This window comes from Apodemus sylvaticus, chromosome 17 (assembly GCF_947179515.1).
Source record: "Apodemus sylvaticus chromosome 17, mApoSyl1.1, whole genome shotgun sequence".
Lineage (NCBI taxonomy): Eukaryota > Metazoa > Chordata > Mammalia > Rodentia > Muridae > Apodemus > Apodemus sylvaticus.
Window position 1 is genome coordinate 12,124,654 of NC_067488.1, and position 14,868 is coordinate 12,139,521.

General features: G+C 38.8%; 1 protein-coding gene and 1 long non-coding RNA gene across 3 annotated transcripts in view; one reads left to right on the forward strand and one right to left on the reverse strand.

Annotated features, from left to right (window-relative positions):
- The window catches only part of LOC127667985 (uncharacterized), a 174,450-nt gene extending 169,565 nt beyond the window's left edge, over positions 1 to 4,885 (reverse strand). Inside the window, exon 1 of the long non-coding RNA XR_007973976.1 lies at positions 4,793 to 4,885. This is a non-coding gene — a long non-coding RNA (uncharacterized LOC127667985). The remainder of the gene's footprint in view (positions 1 to 4,792) is intronic.
- The window catches only part of Trhr (thyrotropin releasing hormone receptor), a 38,516-nt gene that overhangs the window by 582 nt on the left and 23,066 nt on the right, over positions 1 to 14,868 (forward strand). For both annotated transcript variants that reach the window (XM_052161395.1, XM_052161394.1), the window contains exon 2: positions 233 to 1,114. In XM_052161395.1, the coding sequence (XP_052017355.1) occupies positions 326 to 1,114 (789 nt within the window). In that variant the 5' untranslated portion in view covers positions 233 to 325. The remainder of the gene's footprint in view (positions 1 to 232; positions 1,115 to 14,868) is intronic.

Consider the following 14,868-nt stretch of genomic DNA (forward strand, 5'->3'; position numbering starts at 1 on the left):
GAAGCAGTTGTTAAGTCGTCCCTTTTAATGTGATGTGATCAAAACAATACTTCATTTTGCCTAGAATTTCAAAAAAAAAAATGACCAAACAAATAAGGAGTTTTCAGAAGTGCATTGGTACCCCATTAGTGTAGAATCTCAGAGGTGTAAAGAGAGGAAATGCGTTTCCTATGAGTGTGGCTTGATTAGAAATGGAGGGATTGTGAGTGAACATGTGTGTGGCTTTTCCCAGGGGAAAGAACACCTGCAAAAATAAACAAAACGGTGAAGGCTGGAAAGATGTTTTAAAGAGTCTCTGCGTCAGAGAAGCTTCAAGCCACTGAAGATGGAGAACGACACTGTCAGTGAACTGAACCAAACCGAGCTCCAGCCAAAAGCAGCTGTGGCCCTCGAGTATCAGGTGGTCACCATCTCACTTGTGGTCGTTATTTGTGGACTGGGCATTGTGGGCAACATCATGGTAGTCTTGGTGGTCATGAGAACGAAGCACATGAGAACCCCTACAAACTGCTACCTGGTGAGTCTGGCTGTGGCGGATCTCATGGTTCTGGTGGCTGCAGGCCTCCCCAACATAACCGACAGCATCTATGGTTCCTGGGTCTATGGCTATGTTGGCTGCCTCTGCATTACATATCTCCAGTACTTAGGAATCAATGCATCTTCATGTTCGATAACAGCCTTTACCATTGAGCGGTACATAGCAATCTGTCACCCTATCAAAGCGCAGTTTCTCTGCACATTTTCCAGAGCCAAAAAAATCATTATCTTTGTCTGGGCCTTCACATCCATTTACTGCATGCTCTGGTTCTTTCTGTTGGATCTCAATATCAGCACCTACAAAGATGCTATTGTGGTGTCCTGTGGCTATAAGATCTCCAGGAACTACTACTCACCTATTTACCTAATGGACTTTGGTGTCTTTTACGTCGTGCCAATGATCCTAGCCACTGTGCTTTATGGATTTATAGCTAGAATCCTCTTCTTAAACCCTATTCCTTCAGACCCTAAAGAGAACTCTAAGATGTGGAAAAATGACTCAGTCCCTCAGAACAAAAATGTGAGTGTAAATGCCGCCAACCGATGTTTCAACAGCACTGTATCTTCCAGGAAGCAGGTAAGCACAGACGTTCGAACTTCCAAGTCAAGGCAGGAAATGGGAAATAGAGGTTTTATGAGTTAAGATCAACTTTGTCCTACTTAGCTGATGGCAGAAAGCAAAATACAATCATTCAGATGTCTCACAGCATAAGCTTCTGCTTTGAATATTAAACACACCTCTGGGTCACTGAAGATCTAAAAATAAATGGAGGAATTTGATAGCCCTTTAGCAGGAAGCAGTTTCATATTAAGATATGGGGGACTGTAGACAGAAACCATGATATAAAACACTTGTTCCTCTCTGAAACTGTTATCAGAACATTCAGAATACTTCCGGCCTCTTTAGGGAAAATTTTTGTTGCATGACAAAGAATTGCCTTTCAGGAAATGTACTATACATTTACCAAGGGAATTTAACAATAGATTAGTGAGTCAAAATAATGGAACTTTTCTTGCATTGTATAGTTACTCACAACTGACTCCCACAAAAGACAGGTAATCAGCCTTATTTGGTTGGTCTTGCTGAGAGATGATTCTCTAATCTTTTTCTATAGATCTTTCAAAGATATCTTAGCATGCAGGAGCTGGGAATACATCTTCCTTCGGGGAGGGGGGATGCAAAAGAATGGCCAACATCAAACTAAATCAGTTATAAATAATTTTTAATATAGGATTCTAGCTTAGCATAACTGGAACTCTTTTATGCATCCTCCCATATAACCTAATGTGCATGTGGCTGCAGTCGAATGATGGCTTTATTAGTGACTAAAGCTTCTCATTTATAAGATAATGTAAAAATAGAAGGCTCTAGAGCATACACTCATCTGCTTGTGTCTGCAAAACTGTCCTGAGATCCTTATGAGCCTATCACTTAGCACTTTCTCTATTTGTAATGAATATGAAATAAATACTTTTCATCCTGAGAAGAGAAATCATGGAATCAACAACATAGTTTTAAATCACTTGAAATTTTTGCCAGAAAACCATATTATTCTATTCATGTATATAGAAAACTGAGTGTGCTTTTAGAATCAGGTATGTGGATCATCCATACTACAAGATTCTTAAACTCTAAGATACCTAATATATTAGGAATTATGACTGGATAAATTGTGATATGTGTATACAGAGCAAACTTATAAAAGTGAAGATGTTTGCAATGAAAAGAACTGTAGTTAAAGAGAATGCATGCAGCATTTTAAATGACACGTGACACTTGATTCACAGGACATATATTATGAAGACAAAAGGGAGCTCATGACTAACTACTACTAAGTTTTTGCTTCAGAACATAGACAGCAATGCTATGATTGTCTATGCTAATACAAGGTGTAGCTGGCCATTAACCAAAGCTGGATTCCTGGAATCAAGCTTGATTGTTGGCCATCTGTCAAGACAAATGTTAACAAATAGAGTATGACAATACATAACATGCACATCTTAATTAGGGACCAAACATTAGTTAATGTTAGCAGTAAGGTAGGTTAGTTAGAAAACGCATTCCTTATACTCACATTTATAGTCTGGTTATAATTGTTTAAAAGCTTGTTTGCCTGGCCTAATGTCCCTTCTTTCAATTACAGTCATTAGCTCCTATCAGCATGAATAATGTGCTTTAGATTGCTAATTATGTTACACGTTCACAATCTTCTCAAAGGGTGTGAATGGTAGGCTGGAGAGCCATGTACTGATTATACATGAGAAACTGACAGCTCAGGGTAAGGAAGGTTGGAAGGGTAAGAGATGGACTGGAGAGGCAGAAAGTTACCCCTAAGAGTAGATGGCAGTGTTATAAGCAAAGATTCTCTATAGTAGTGGTTCTCACTCTTTCTGATGCTGTGACCCTTTAATATAGGTCCTCATGTTTTGGTGACTTCAACCATAAAATTATTTTTATTGCTTCTTTATAACTGTAATCTTGCTACTGTTTTAAATCATAATGTAAATATCTGTGTTTTCTGATGATATTAGGCTACCCCTGTGAAAGGGTCCTTTGACCCCCCAAAAGGGACGACGCTCAAAGGTTGAGGACCACTGATCTATAGGGATAATTTAAAGCAATGTAAATAATATGTGTGACATAGGGATGAAAAAAGGACCATTCCATATGGTATCAGGCTTTCATCTGGACCATCAGTATGATAGCAAGCTGACATCTAGACTTTCAATATAGACCATTCAATATGCTAGTAGGCTCACATTTGGATGGACAGTGGCAGCCCCAGAGAATGGGATCACAGCAGTGAAGGAGGACCATTTTTGTTTGTTTGTTTGTTTGTTTGTTTGTTTGTTTTTTGCAAAGTTAGTGACCTATGTTCTGGACTTTTCATTTTCTAAAAACACTTCTTACTTCTGCATAATGTTAAAATCTCCATTTTAAGACCCAAGGATGTCTATTTTACTCTTTCTCTCTGATTTTTTTCTTTTAGACAAGTGTAATTTACATTTTAATAAATATGTATTGGGTCCAGGTCCTTCGAACTAAATTACTAAAATCAAATGGGCATAGTTTAGAGGGTTACATTTTTAAAGAAAATAAAAGAAAGGTTATTTTTCTATGAAAGACAAATGGGATGTTTTCTTTGCTTATTCATTTATTGCTTGTACCTCCAGTGTAAAATGTCTAGATCCAAACCTTTGTTCTATTACTCAATGATTTGATTGGATTTTAGTAAGCCCCTGAGTTGAGATCAATTAAATTCGACTTTACTCCACTCTGTGGCTAAATGGTATGTAAAAGGATTGCCTGATTGAACCAGTCTTTTGTTTTACAGTGGGTGCTTTGACTGTGAGAAGACAGGGTGTAAAGAGTGGCATTAGTTCCATTCAGTTCTGCCTACACAGTGCCAGAAGCATTCAGCTTCCTATGTTCAGTGTTGTGAAGACCAACAATCCCTATCACTGATTATCTATATCATTGGCTGTGTATTCCTTTTGGGTAAAATTCTTACCCTTTTCTTAAAATTCTGTACTGTCAATAAACAAACTCATTTCAAATATTTACTTTTCATGGGCTTTAGGAATATGCAAGGTATCTTACAAACCAGGTCTCTGCTTTTGCTTTCAGTCCCACCACTTAGCAATTCCTCCTGTCTTACAGCATCAGGAGTGGGAAACAAGGGAGAAGACACTAGAGATTCTATTCATTATTATTATTATAGTTTTTTCTCTATCTAGTCTTTAGAATACCCAGTTTTCATTCTATAAAGTGCTTTAGACAAGCCTGCGTTACTAGAAACAAATGTTGAAATCCCACGAAACAAAACCAAACCAGCGCCCCTCTCTAAAGTAGCACCTGCCATTTGGGGAAGGCTGTAAACATGGTGGCAGTTATTAGGAGGTTGTAAAGTAAAGTGTCTTGTGGAATGCTTGGGGAATTAAGAATGAAGAAAACAAGACTCACTGTCAAAGACCACCACTGCCATTTTCTCATATTTCTTTTCTTCTGCTTTAATTGGATCAGTTTAAATTATTATAGCCTATATTGTTTATGCTTGCTTCTCATTTTTACTCCTAAAATATTAAAAGGAAAATTTTTAAAGAGAAAGCAAATAGTAAAAGTAATCACAACTTACTTAATCAGTCTCATAAGTCCCAGTTTTCTCATCCATAAAATGGGTAAAAAACAATTTACTTGTAGAGTTTTTACAAAAATCAAGTGAGTTGCACCAGACAAAATTTGGGTTTCTCTTACCTGTCTGCTGCTTTTCAGGAATGAAATCTTTCTGGCACCCTTCTGTTCTGCTCTGAAGCAGCCCTAGACATGCGATGTTTTCATGGAAGTAAAGCTGTTAATGTGCATGCTCTCATGTCCTCCTGTCTTCCTCAAGTCACTCTCTAATGTTAACCACTTCCTTCTGTGGTAAAAGTGTGTGTGTGTGTGTGTGTGTGTGTGTGTGTGCGCGCGCGCGTGTACATGCACTGTGATATATAAATATGTACATGCCTGTGTTTGGGTGTGTAGTGAAATATAAATATATAAATAAATACATACATGCTTATCCGTGTGTGTATATAGTGGTATATAAATATATACATGCTTGTGTGTGTATATGTATGTGTATTGTGGTGTATAAATAGATGCATGTGTGTGCAGTCATATATAAATATGTACAAGCTTGTATCTGTATAGCTATGTGTACATGCGTATGTGTGTGTGTGTATGTGTGTGGTGATGTATAAATATGTGCATGCTTGTGTATGTGGAAGCCAAAGAAAGACAAAGCATATCTTCTTCAGTTGCTCCTTATCTTGTTCTTTAAACAGGCTCTCTCCCTAAGAGAACTCACCCATTTTGGCCAGTGAGCATTCAGGGATGCCCCGTCTTTGCACTGACAGTGCTGGGGTGACTAAAACAAGCAGCATCACACATGGATACAGCAGATCTGAACTTGGGTTCCAATATTTGCGCAGCAAACTCTTCACCAACTGAGCCCTCTTTGTAGCCCAATATGTTCTCTTTAAAGAAACAAAAAGGAAGATATCACGAGTTATAGTCACATGAACATGGAAGGTGAAAGGATCACAAGGCCTCAACTCTAGACAAAGAACTATGGGCAAGTAAGAAATGCTGAAAGCAGAAAAATTCTTCCAGGGAAGAATAGAATTGGTTATGACAGGTTTGAGAATGTCTAAATAACATCATACAAACTGAAGCAGGATATATATATATATATATATTTCATATAAATTTGTTACATTTAAATTGTTATTCCCTCTCAGAAAACCCCCAACCCATCCTCCCTCCCCTTGCATCCATGAGGATGCCTCTGCTCCCAACCCACTCCCACCTACCCCCCCCCCCCCTTGATTTCCCCATGCTAGGCATCTATCCAGCCTTCATAGGACCAAGGACCTCTTCTCCCACCGATGCCCAACAAGGCATTCCTCCACCACAAATGCAGCTGGAGCCATGTGTATCCCTTGGTTGATGGTTTAGTTGCTGGAAGCTCTGAGGGGTCCATCCAGTTGGCAGACATCGTTCTTCCTATGAGGCTGCATACCCCTTCAGCTCCTCCAGTCCTCCCTCCAACTCACCCATTGGGGACCCCGCGCTCAGTCCAATGGTTGGCTGCTAGCATCTGCCTTTTTATCTCTAAGTCTCTAGCAAGGCCACTCAGGAGACAGCCATATCAGGCTCCATTTGGCAAGCACGTCTTAGCATCCACAATAGTGTTGGGTTTGGTGACTGTTTATAGGATGAATTCCCAGGTAGAAGAGTCTTTGAATGGACTTTCCTTCAGTCTCTGTCCCATACCTTGTTGCCATAATTGCTCCTGTGAGTATTTGGTTCCCCTTCTCAGAAGAACCAAAGCACCCACACTTTGTTCTTCCTTCTTCTTGAGCTTCATGTGGTTGGGGAATTGTTTTTTGAGCATTCTGAGCTTTTGGGCTAATATCCACTTATCAGTGAGTTCATACCATGTGTGTTCCCTTGTAATTGTGTTGCCTCACTCAGGATGATACTTTCTAGTTCCATCTATTTGCCTAAGAATTTCATGAATTCATTGTTTTTAATGGCTGAGTAGTACTCCATTGGTTAAATATACCACATTTAACCTCCAAAACTGACCATATAATCATATAATCAGTCACAAAACAGGCCTCAACAGATGCAGAAATATTGAAATAATTCCATGCACCCTATCATGTCTAAGGCTGGTCTTAAGTTCCAACAAAAGAACAGAAAACTCGCATATACGTGGAAATTGAGCAATGCTTTACTCAATGATAGCTTGGCCAAGGAAAATATAAAGAAAGAAATTAAATACTTTTTAGAATTTAATGAAAATGAAGATACATCATACCAAAACTTATGGGACACAATGAAAGAAGTGCTAAGAGGAAAACTCATAGCTCTAAGTGCCTCCAAAAAAGAAAATGGAGAGAGCTTACACTAGCAGCTTGACAGCACTCCCTAGCCTTTTTGAGAACTTTTCTTTGAAAGTTGATTTTATTGATATTAGAATGCTTACTCCAGCTTGTTTCTTGGGACCATTTGCTTGAAAAATTGTTTTCCAGCCCTTTATTCTGAGGTAGTGTCTGCTTTTGACACTGAGGTGCATTCCCTGTATGCAGCAAAATGACAGGTCCTGGTTACAGATCCAGTCTGTTTTTCTATGTCTTTTTACTGGGGAATTGAGTCCATTGATGTTAAGAGATAATAATAGTGATTGTTGCTCCTGTTATTTTTTTTATGTAATTTTTAAGTTTGTGTGGCTATCTTCTTTCGGATTTGTTGAAAGAAGATTACTTTCTTGCTTTCTTTAGGTTGTATTTCCCTCCTTGTGTTGGTGTTTTCTGTCTATTATCTTTGGTAGTGCTGAATTTGTAGAGAGATGTTGTATAAATTTATTTTTGTCATAAATATCTTGGTTTCTCCATCTATGGCAATTGAGAGTTTTGCTGGGTATAGTAGCCTGGGCTGGCATTTGTGTTCTCTTAGGGTCTATATAACATCTGCCCAGGATCTTCTAGCTTTCATAGTCTCTGGTGAGAAGTAAGAATTCTAATAGGTCTGCCTTTATGTGTTACTTGACCTTTTTCCTTACTGCTTTTAATATTCTTTTTTATTATTATTTGATGAATTTGGTGTTCTGACTATTATGTGACAGGAGAAGTTTCTTTTCTGGTCCAATCTATTTGGAGTTCTGTAGTCCTCGTCTATGTTTATGGGCATCTCTTTCTTTAGGTTAGTGAAGTTTTTTTTTCTACAATTTTGTTGAAGATATTTACTGGCCCTTTAAGTTGGGAATCTTCACTTTCTTCTATACCTATTTGGTCGTCTCATTTTGTCCTGGATTTCCTAGATGTTTTGGGTTATGAGCTTTTTGCATTTTGAATTTTCGGTCACTGTTGTGTTGATGTTTTCTATGGTATCTTCTGCACCTAAGATTCTCTCTTCTATCTCTTATTGGTGATGCTTGCGTCTATGGCTCCTGATCTCTTTCCTAGGTTTTCTATCTCCAGGATTGTCTCCCTTTGCGATTTCTTTATTGTTTCTATTTCCATTTTTAGATCGTGGATGGTTTTGTTCCATTCCTTCACCTGTTTGGTTGTGTTTTCCTATAATGCTTTAAGGGATTTTTGTGTTTCCTGTTTAAGGGTTTCTAGCTGTTTACCTGTTCTCCTGTATTTCTTTAAAGGAGTTATTTATGACCTTCTTAATGGCCCCTATCATCATCATGAGATGTGATTTTTAAATCATGGTCTTGCTTTTCTGGTGTATCAGAGTATCCAGGGCTCACTGTTGTGAGAGAACTGGGTTCTGATGATGCCATGTAGCCTTAGTTTCTGTTGATTATATTCTTGTCCTTGCCTCTTGCCATCTGGCTATCTCTGATGTTAGCTGGTCTTGCTGTTTCTAACTGTGGCATGTCCCTCCTCCAAGCTTGTATGTTAATATTCCTGGGAGATTAGTTCTCTCCAGGATGAATTTAATATGGAGAGTTGTGGCACAGGGTCAACTCCAGGGTGCAGATGGAAACCGGAAGGATCCTGTCCCAGGCTGTTCCTTGGTTCCTATGTCCTGATGGCTCTGGGTGGGTCCCTCTTGGGCCAGAAATTTAAGCAGAAGTGGTGGTCATACTTGTGCTCACAGATGCCTTGGCACTCCTGGGAGACCAGTTATCTCCCAAGGGTATTTGGTTATGGAGTACTGTGGCACTGGATCTGTTCCAGGCACTGTGGCACCTTATCAGCTCTGGGTGCAGAAGGAAACCAGAAGGATCATTCACCAGGCTCTTCCTGGGTTCCTGCTTCCTGAGATCTCTGGTTGGCTCCTTCAGAACAGAAGTGGTGGTCTTACCTGTGCTCACAGGAGTGTCCACACTTCTGGGAAACCAGCTCTCTCCTGATGGTATTTAGGCATGGAGCAAAAAATAAGCTATTCTTAACCAATATTCTTTCTTTAGTCAATACCCCTCTATGATACCACTGAATCTTTCCATGAGCTTTCTTCTATTTCCGTGCTTAAACCCACTTATAGGTGTTTAATGTAAAGGCTTTAGTGAAGCCATCTTTTGGTTCATACTGATGATTGCATTTGGAACATCATAGATCAGATTCAGTAGGTCTAATTTAGCTCATTTTCTACTTTACAAATGTGTATCTCTCTCTTTCCTATTTTATGTTTCCAAAATAGAAGCCCAGGAGTCCACCTAAACACATTTTACTCCTGTTATCCCCTAATCTAACCCTAAGAAGTAGTAAAGACTTTGTGGTCCTAGTGGTAACTCTCAGGGATGACCAACTTCTCTCTGGACACTAGCACAGATTCACTGCCCCTCACTGTTCTGGTTCAATACACACATCACTAATCCCTCCAACTCCTGCTCTACTCCACCCAACCACTCTGCACATTGCTCACTAAATGATCTCTCCCATGCAGAACTACATTATCAAACATAGTTTTTAGAGTTCCCTGAAGCCTAACATTTAAAACTACCTGGCATAACAAATAAAATCCTGGCACCTTCCCATACTTTCAGCTTCATCTCCCATGGCTCTCTCAACTTACACTTTATGCTCCAGCAGAACTGAATTATTTTCAGTTCTCAGAGTATGCTCTGTTCTCAGCCAGAACATCCTTCCTCTGGCAGTTTCCCAATTGTCTTTCAAATCTCAAATCAATCTCTCATGCACCTCTTAAAGCCTTTCGTGAAATTCTCATGCAGAGTTAAACACTGATTCCCTAGCTAGCAGTACACATAAAATTCCTTTTTTTCTATGCTTCTATAGTATTTTGCATATATTTTTTATTTAGTAATTTTGGCCATTCAGAATTATTAACTTGTCTGTCTTCTATACCTCCTAATAATCTTAATAGTAAGAACTTTCACCTTCTACTATGTTCAGAACTGAATGTGGAGTATGGTAGATCTCCCAGGTATTAGGATACAGTGGTATACTGTAGCCTAGGAATGCAGGCTTTTCAAGAACAGATTATCAGTCTCTCTCCCTACCTCCACATGCATAATCATCAGAACATTGCTTAAAATTGACCTTGGTTATTGTGCCTTCACTGCATAAATCAAAAAATGTAAAGATAAAGTCTTTCCCCTTTATTTTCTCCCATATTTCTGTTTGTATGAATATACCATTAAGACAGCACTTTTCACATGCAATATAAGAGTGTAAACACTAGATGTATTAGTGCTTCAGGTTTCAGTCATTCCCAACACTCTATTTTGCCTCATGAGAAAATACTGTCTATGTGTGCCCAATCCTTTTCTAAATATAAGTAAAAATTTTCATTTCTGCTATTAAATCCTTCTTTAAATTCCAAAATAACCAAGTGAAACTAATCACTGAATAGTGATTAAGTTAGTAGCTAAGTTCTTTTGAGGAAGAATTTTTTTCCTACAATGCTGACAAGGCCAGCTCACTGAAGACTCAGACAACTCACTTTGTAATACAAAACCTAGTTGCCTATCCCACAGGCTTTAAAAATCCTCTCCTATATGAAGGAGCTACTTTGAACAGAAGGTGCAAAGAAGAAAAACAATGGCAACCTAGGGAAGATAAACCATGTGAGCAAAGACAGCAACAGATGCAAGAGAATGGAAAAGTCCCCAGTGAGTAATTTTCTTAAAATACTTTGTGCACATCATAGATAGATAGATAGATAGATAGATAGATAGATAGATAGATAGGTATTTCTCTTTTGTCTGTCTTTGAAAAACCTCATCATGTTTTATTGCTTTGTTCACCTGTTGTTTCTTTAATTCAATAATCATTTGTTGAGCACCAATTTCAGGTCAGGCACTATTTCAGAGAAGCAATAACAGTCACTGCCACATAGAACTTTCTGTAAGGTGTAAAAGATTGACACTAATAACAAGCAGGAGGTAGGACATTAAGGTTTATAGTGCACAGAAGAACCAACAATAAAGGCGTGATTATGGCACTTAAGGCGGGAGAGCAATCCTCAGATGCAGTAAGACCAGCTTCTATTCTTAAAGAATAAGCTCGTGTCTCAAGTCAACACAGAAAGTAAAGGCTTACAGAATAGCAGAGGTCATCTGTATAGCCAAGGCTCCCAGAATAAGACACTGGCAGGTATTTTGTTTCATCTAAAGGCATCTAAACTAAAACACTGTGAAACCACTATAGCATTTCCTAGTGACAGGAGAAAATGGGACTTGAACTTGGTTCTTAAAATTATATGACCTTGTCAGCACAAATCAAGGAGCCAGAAATGAGGATTTTGCAATCCAGCAGGAAGGATGTAAGACTTGAGATAAGAAGCAACGGTTGAGATGAAAAGGAAGAACTGCAGGTAAGTAATATGTAAAAAACCAAAACCAGCAATTTAACGATGAAATTTCACAGCTAAGGAAGACAATGTCTTAGCTGGAATGCAGTGATATTTTTACATATAACACAGAATGAAGGCACAGCATTTTTCATTTGCATTTATTTCTTCTTCACAGATTAACTATATAAACTAAAAGTAATACACACACAAACAAACACAAACACAGGATCAACTTTATTTATGCCTTGTAATTTTTGCTTAAGTGATTCTCTACCTTTCCTTGTAAGCCCTCTCCACTTTTCCACTTTGGTATGTTTCTATGATGTTGCATTCAGGGTGTCAGCTTAAGCTACAAGTAAACAAAGGATCCTGTGCACTAGAAATATAAAAGAAGGCAGGAAGGCATGCTCTCTACAGCCAGAAAAGCATAGGGCAATCTCAGGTTACTATCCATATAATTTTTTGTATATTAATTTATTAAACTTTAATTTTTATTACATTCACTCTGTGTGTGTGTATGTGTGTGTGTGTGTGTGTGTGTGTGTGTGTGTGTTTAGAGAGAGAGAGAGAGAGAAATTTTAATCCAGTTGATCTGACAAGGGATCACATCTAAAGACCTTCTGGGTCTCTGTGATCCAATTAGAATGGCACACCTTTAATTCCTCTGGCTAGAATACAGACACTCCCTTACTGCACACCTTTAATCTCAAACAATGAAAGTGAAATTAGTGTGTAGAAGGAAGCAGCTGTGTTCGAAAGTGATGCCTAATTGAAGGGTAGAAAAGAATGATGAATCAGAGAGAAATTTGACAGAATTAGTAAGAGAGAGGAAATGCCCAATTCTTAAGAGAACAAAGGAAAGAGAGGTGGGTGACTTAAGACAGCAGTACAGAGAGGGGGGGATGGATTAAACGTAGTCTGTTTAAGCTCTTACAATCTCTCCCAGGACATTGTTATATAAGGGAGTAAACATGGGAAATAAAAACAGATATACAAATCCTAGACAGATCCATACTTTTTCCACCTACTATTTAATAACATAAGCCATACTATGCTAGGCACTGTGTTAGGCTTCATGTTGAAAATATGAATGCCAAAATTTTCTGCTCCCAGGAAGTTTGCAATCTCATCACAAGAAAGGAAGTAAAGTAATAGCTGTCTTGGTCAGTGTTCTATTGCTGGGAGGAAACACTATTACCAAGGCAGCTCTTATAAAGACAGCACTTAATTGGGACTTGCTTACAATTTTACAGATTTAGTCCATTTTAATCATGGTAGGGAGCATGACAGCAGATAGGAACACATGGTGCTGGAGGAAACGCTGAGAATTCTACATCTGGATCCACAAGCAGAAGGAAGAGCGTCACACTGGGACTGGCTTGCTCTTTTGAAACCTCAAAGCCCACCCTAGTGGCACACTTCCACCTAACGTCCAAACATCCTAATTCCTCTAAGCAGTGTCTCCCTGATGACTAAACATTCAAACATGCGAGCCTATGAAGACTACTCTTATTCAAAGCACCATAGTAACTGAATCGGCAAAAAGATAGCAGTTAAGACTGTAAGAATTGCATTATAGTAACTGGGAAGAAGTATACATCCAAGGAGCTATGTAGACACTAATCCTTCTAAGCTGAGCTGTGTAAAGTTACTAGACTTTCGTGAATGGGATGGAAAGATGATGGTTTCAGCATAGGAAAGTCTACAAGTAACAACGAGAAGTCCTGGAAGACCCTGCCATGGAATCACCAGTGCCTCCTTAAGAGCAATGAAGGATAAAGGGACTGGGAAAGGTCTTTACCCAGCCTATTGAGGGTGCTGGATAAGATTTAAAGGCTAGGAAAAAATTATACACAGATTGCAAGGTAAATAATGGTTCAGTAGCATCTATGCATATTTCTTTCTTCAATATAGGAAAACAATTGAGTACCATGATCAAAGGCATTATTTAAGAGATATCTACAGCAATGTGAGGCATGATGCATGAGGGTACCCAAATAAAATAAATGGCAGTACAGATAGAAAAGACATGAGTCCATTTAGAATAGAATTAATGAATTTAGTGTGAAAAGATAGGTAGAAAATGAAAGAAAAAAAGTTTAAAGGGGATAGTGATCTATCCGGAGATAAAGTCATATGACAGCTGCAAAGCATGAATTCCATAATGTTACAGCATTGTATAAGATATCCTTCAATGTTATATGATCTATTTAATTTACAGTCTTGTGCCTCAGTTTACACATCTGTCCAGGAGATGATAATGGTCATACCTTTGTTCAAAAGTAGTTAGAATTAGTACAAAAGCCTACGTAATCACTAGTCATAATGTTTGGAACATGTAAACAAAATAACCATTAATTTTCACTATCCTTCTTTAAGAGTGAGCTTTAGTAGACAGAATGTAAATAGAGGAAAATAGATTTCAATGGGGTGAACCTGTCATGTATATTAGGTATTTAGAGTCCACAAAAGCACTGTCACAGTTATCCTATAAATACAGAGTTCCGAGAAAGCAGCATGTAGATGGGATGATGGCCCAAGAACAAGGCTCAATCACAGTAGAAATGTGGGGATATAGGAAAAAAACCTTAAGTAACCAGAATTCTAGATATGGAAAAATCGTGAAGAGAGAAAAAAGCACCGAGTGTAAGGAGAAAAGCCAGGAGGAGACTGTTTCAGCAGCCAAGGTCAGAAAACTGTAAAGATGAGCACGGAGAAACACCCAATGTTATGAATGCAGACTCCACAAAGAACTGAGTCAAAAGAAAGATGCTGCAGGGGGAAGAAAGCTTGAATGGGAAACCACGGAGAAACCTGTTTGATGAAGGAATAGCGATGATGTGGACAAGTAAGGCAAGACATTTTTGTTGTTTTTCTTTTGCCCTACCTCTGAAAACAGAAGGATCCAAGCCTTTTAAATCTTGATAAGAACGAGCCAATAGAATAGAAGGAATTATCTGTAGATGTTAGAATATGACCTACCTGTCCATTGAAGAAAGCAGGGAAGGGTAGTCTCTGCCTTTAGGCAGAGAATGCCCAAGCTCCCCGCCAGGAAGTCCTCATACACCTCATAGTCCTCATAGTCATCAGTACTGTCAGTGCTGTGTGCAGCCTTGTCCCTGAGCAGGTTGGGGTGGCTCAGCTGGTAGAGAGTCTGCCTAGAGGGTGTGAAACCTTAGGCTTAATGGCCAGCACTGGGCAAGCTAATGCGGTGGTTGCCACCTGCAATTATAGCACTTTTGGGTAATGACAACAGAGTTAAATCCCTTTCGTGATTAGAAAAACTGAGCTAGTCAGACCACAAATTACTGGACATATGAATTTATTAGTGACTTGTAAATGCTCACTTTCCCATGGGTCTAGCCCTGACTTACTCTCACTCAACCATATTTGGATGAAACAGTTTGTTAGCCCAAGCTAAGCATTTAACTATCCTTGATTCTACTTCTTTCTCCTGTAGGAGGAAAACATCACAGTTAGTACAATTTCACATGACCCACTTGACCAATGAG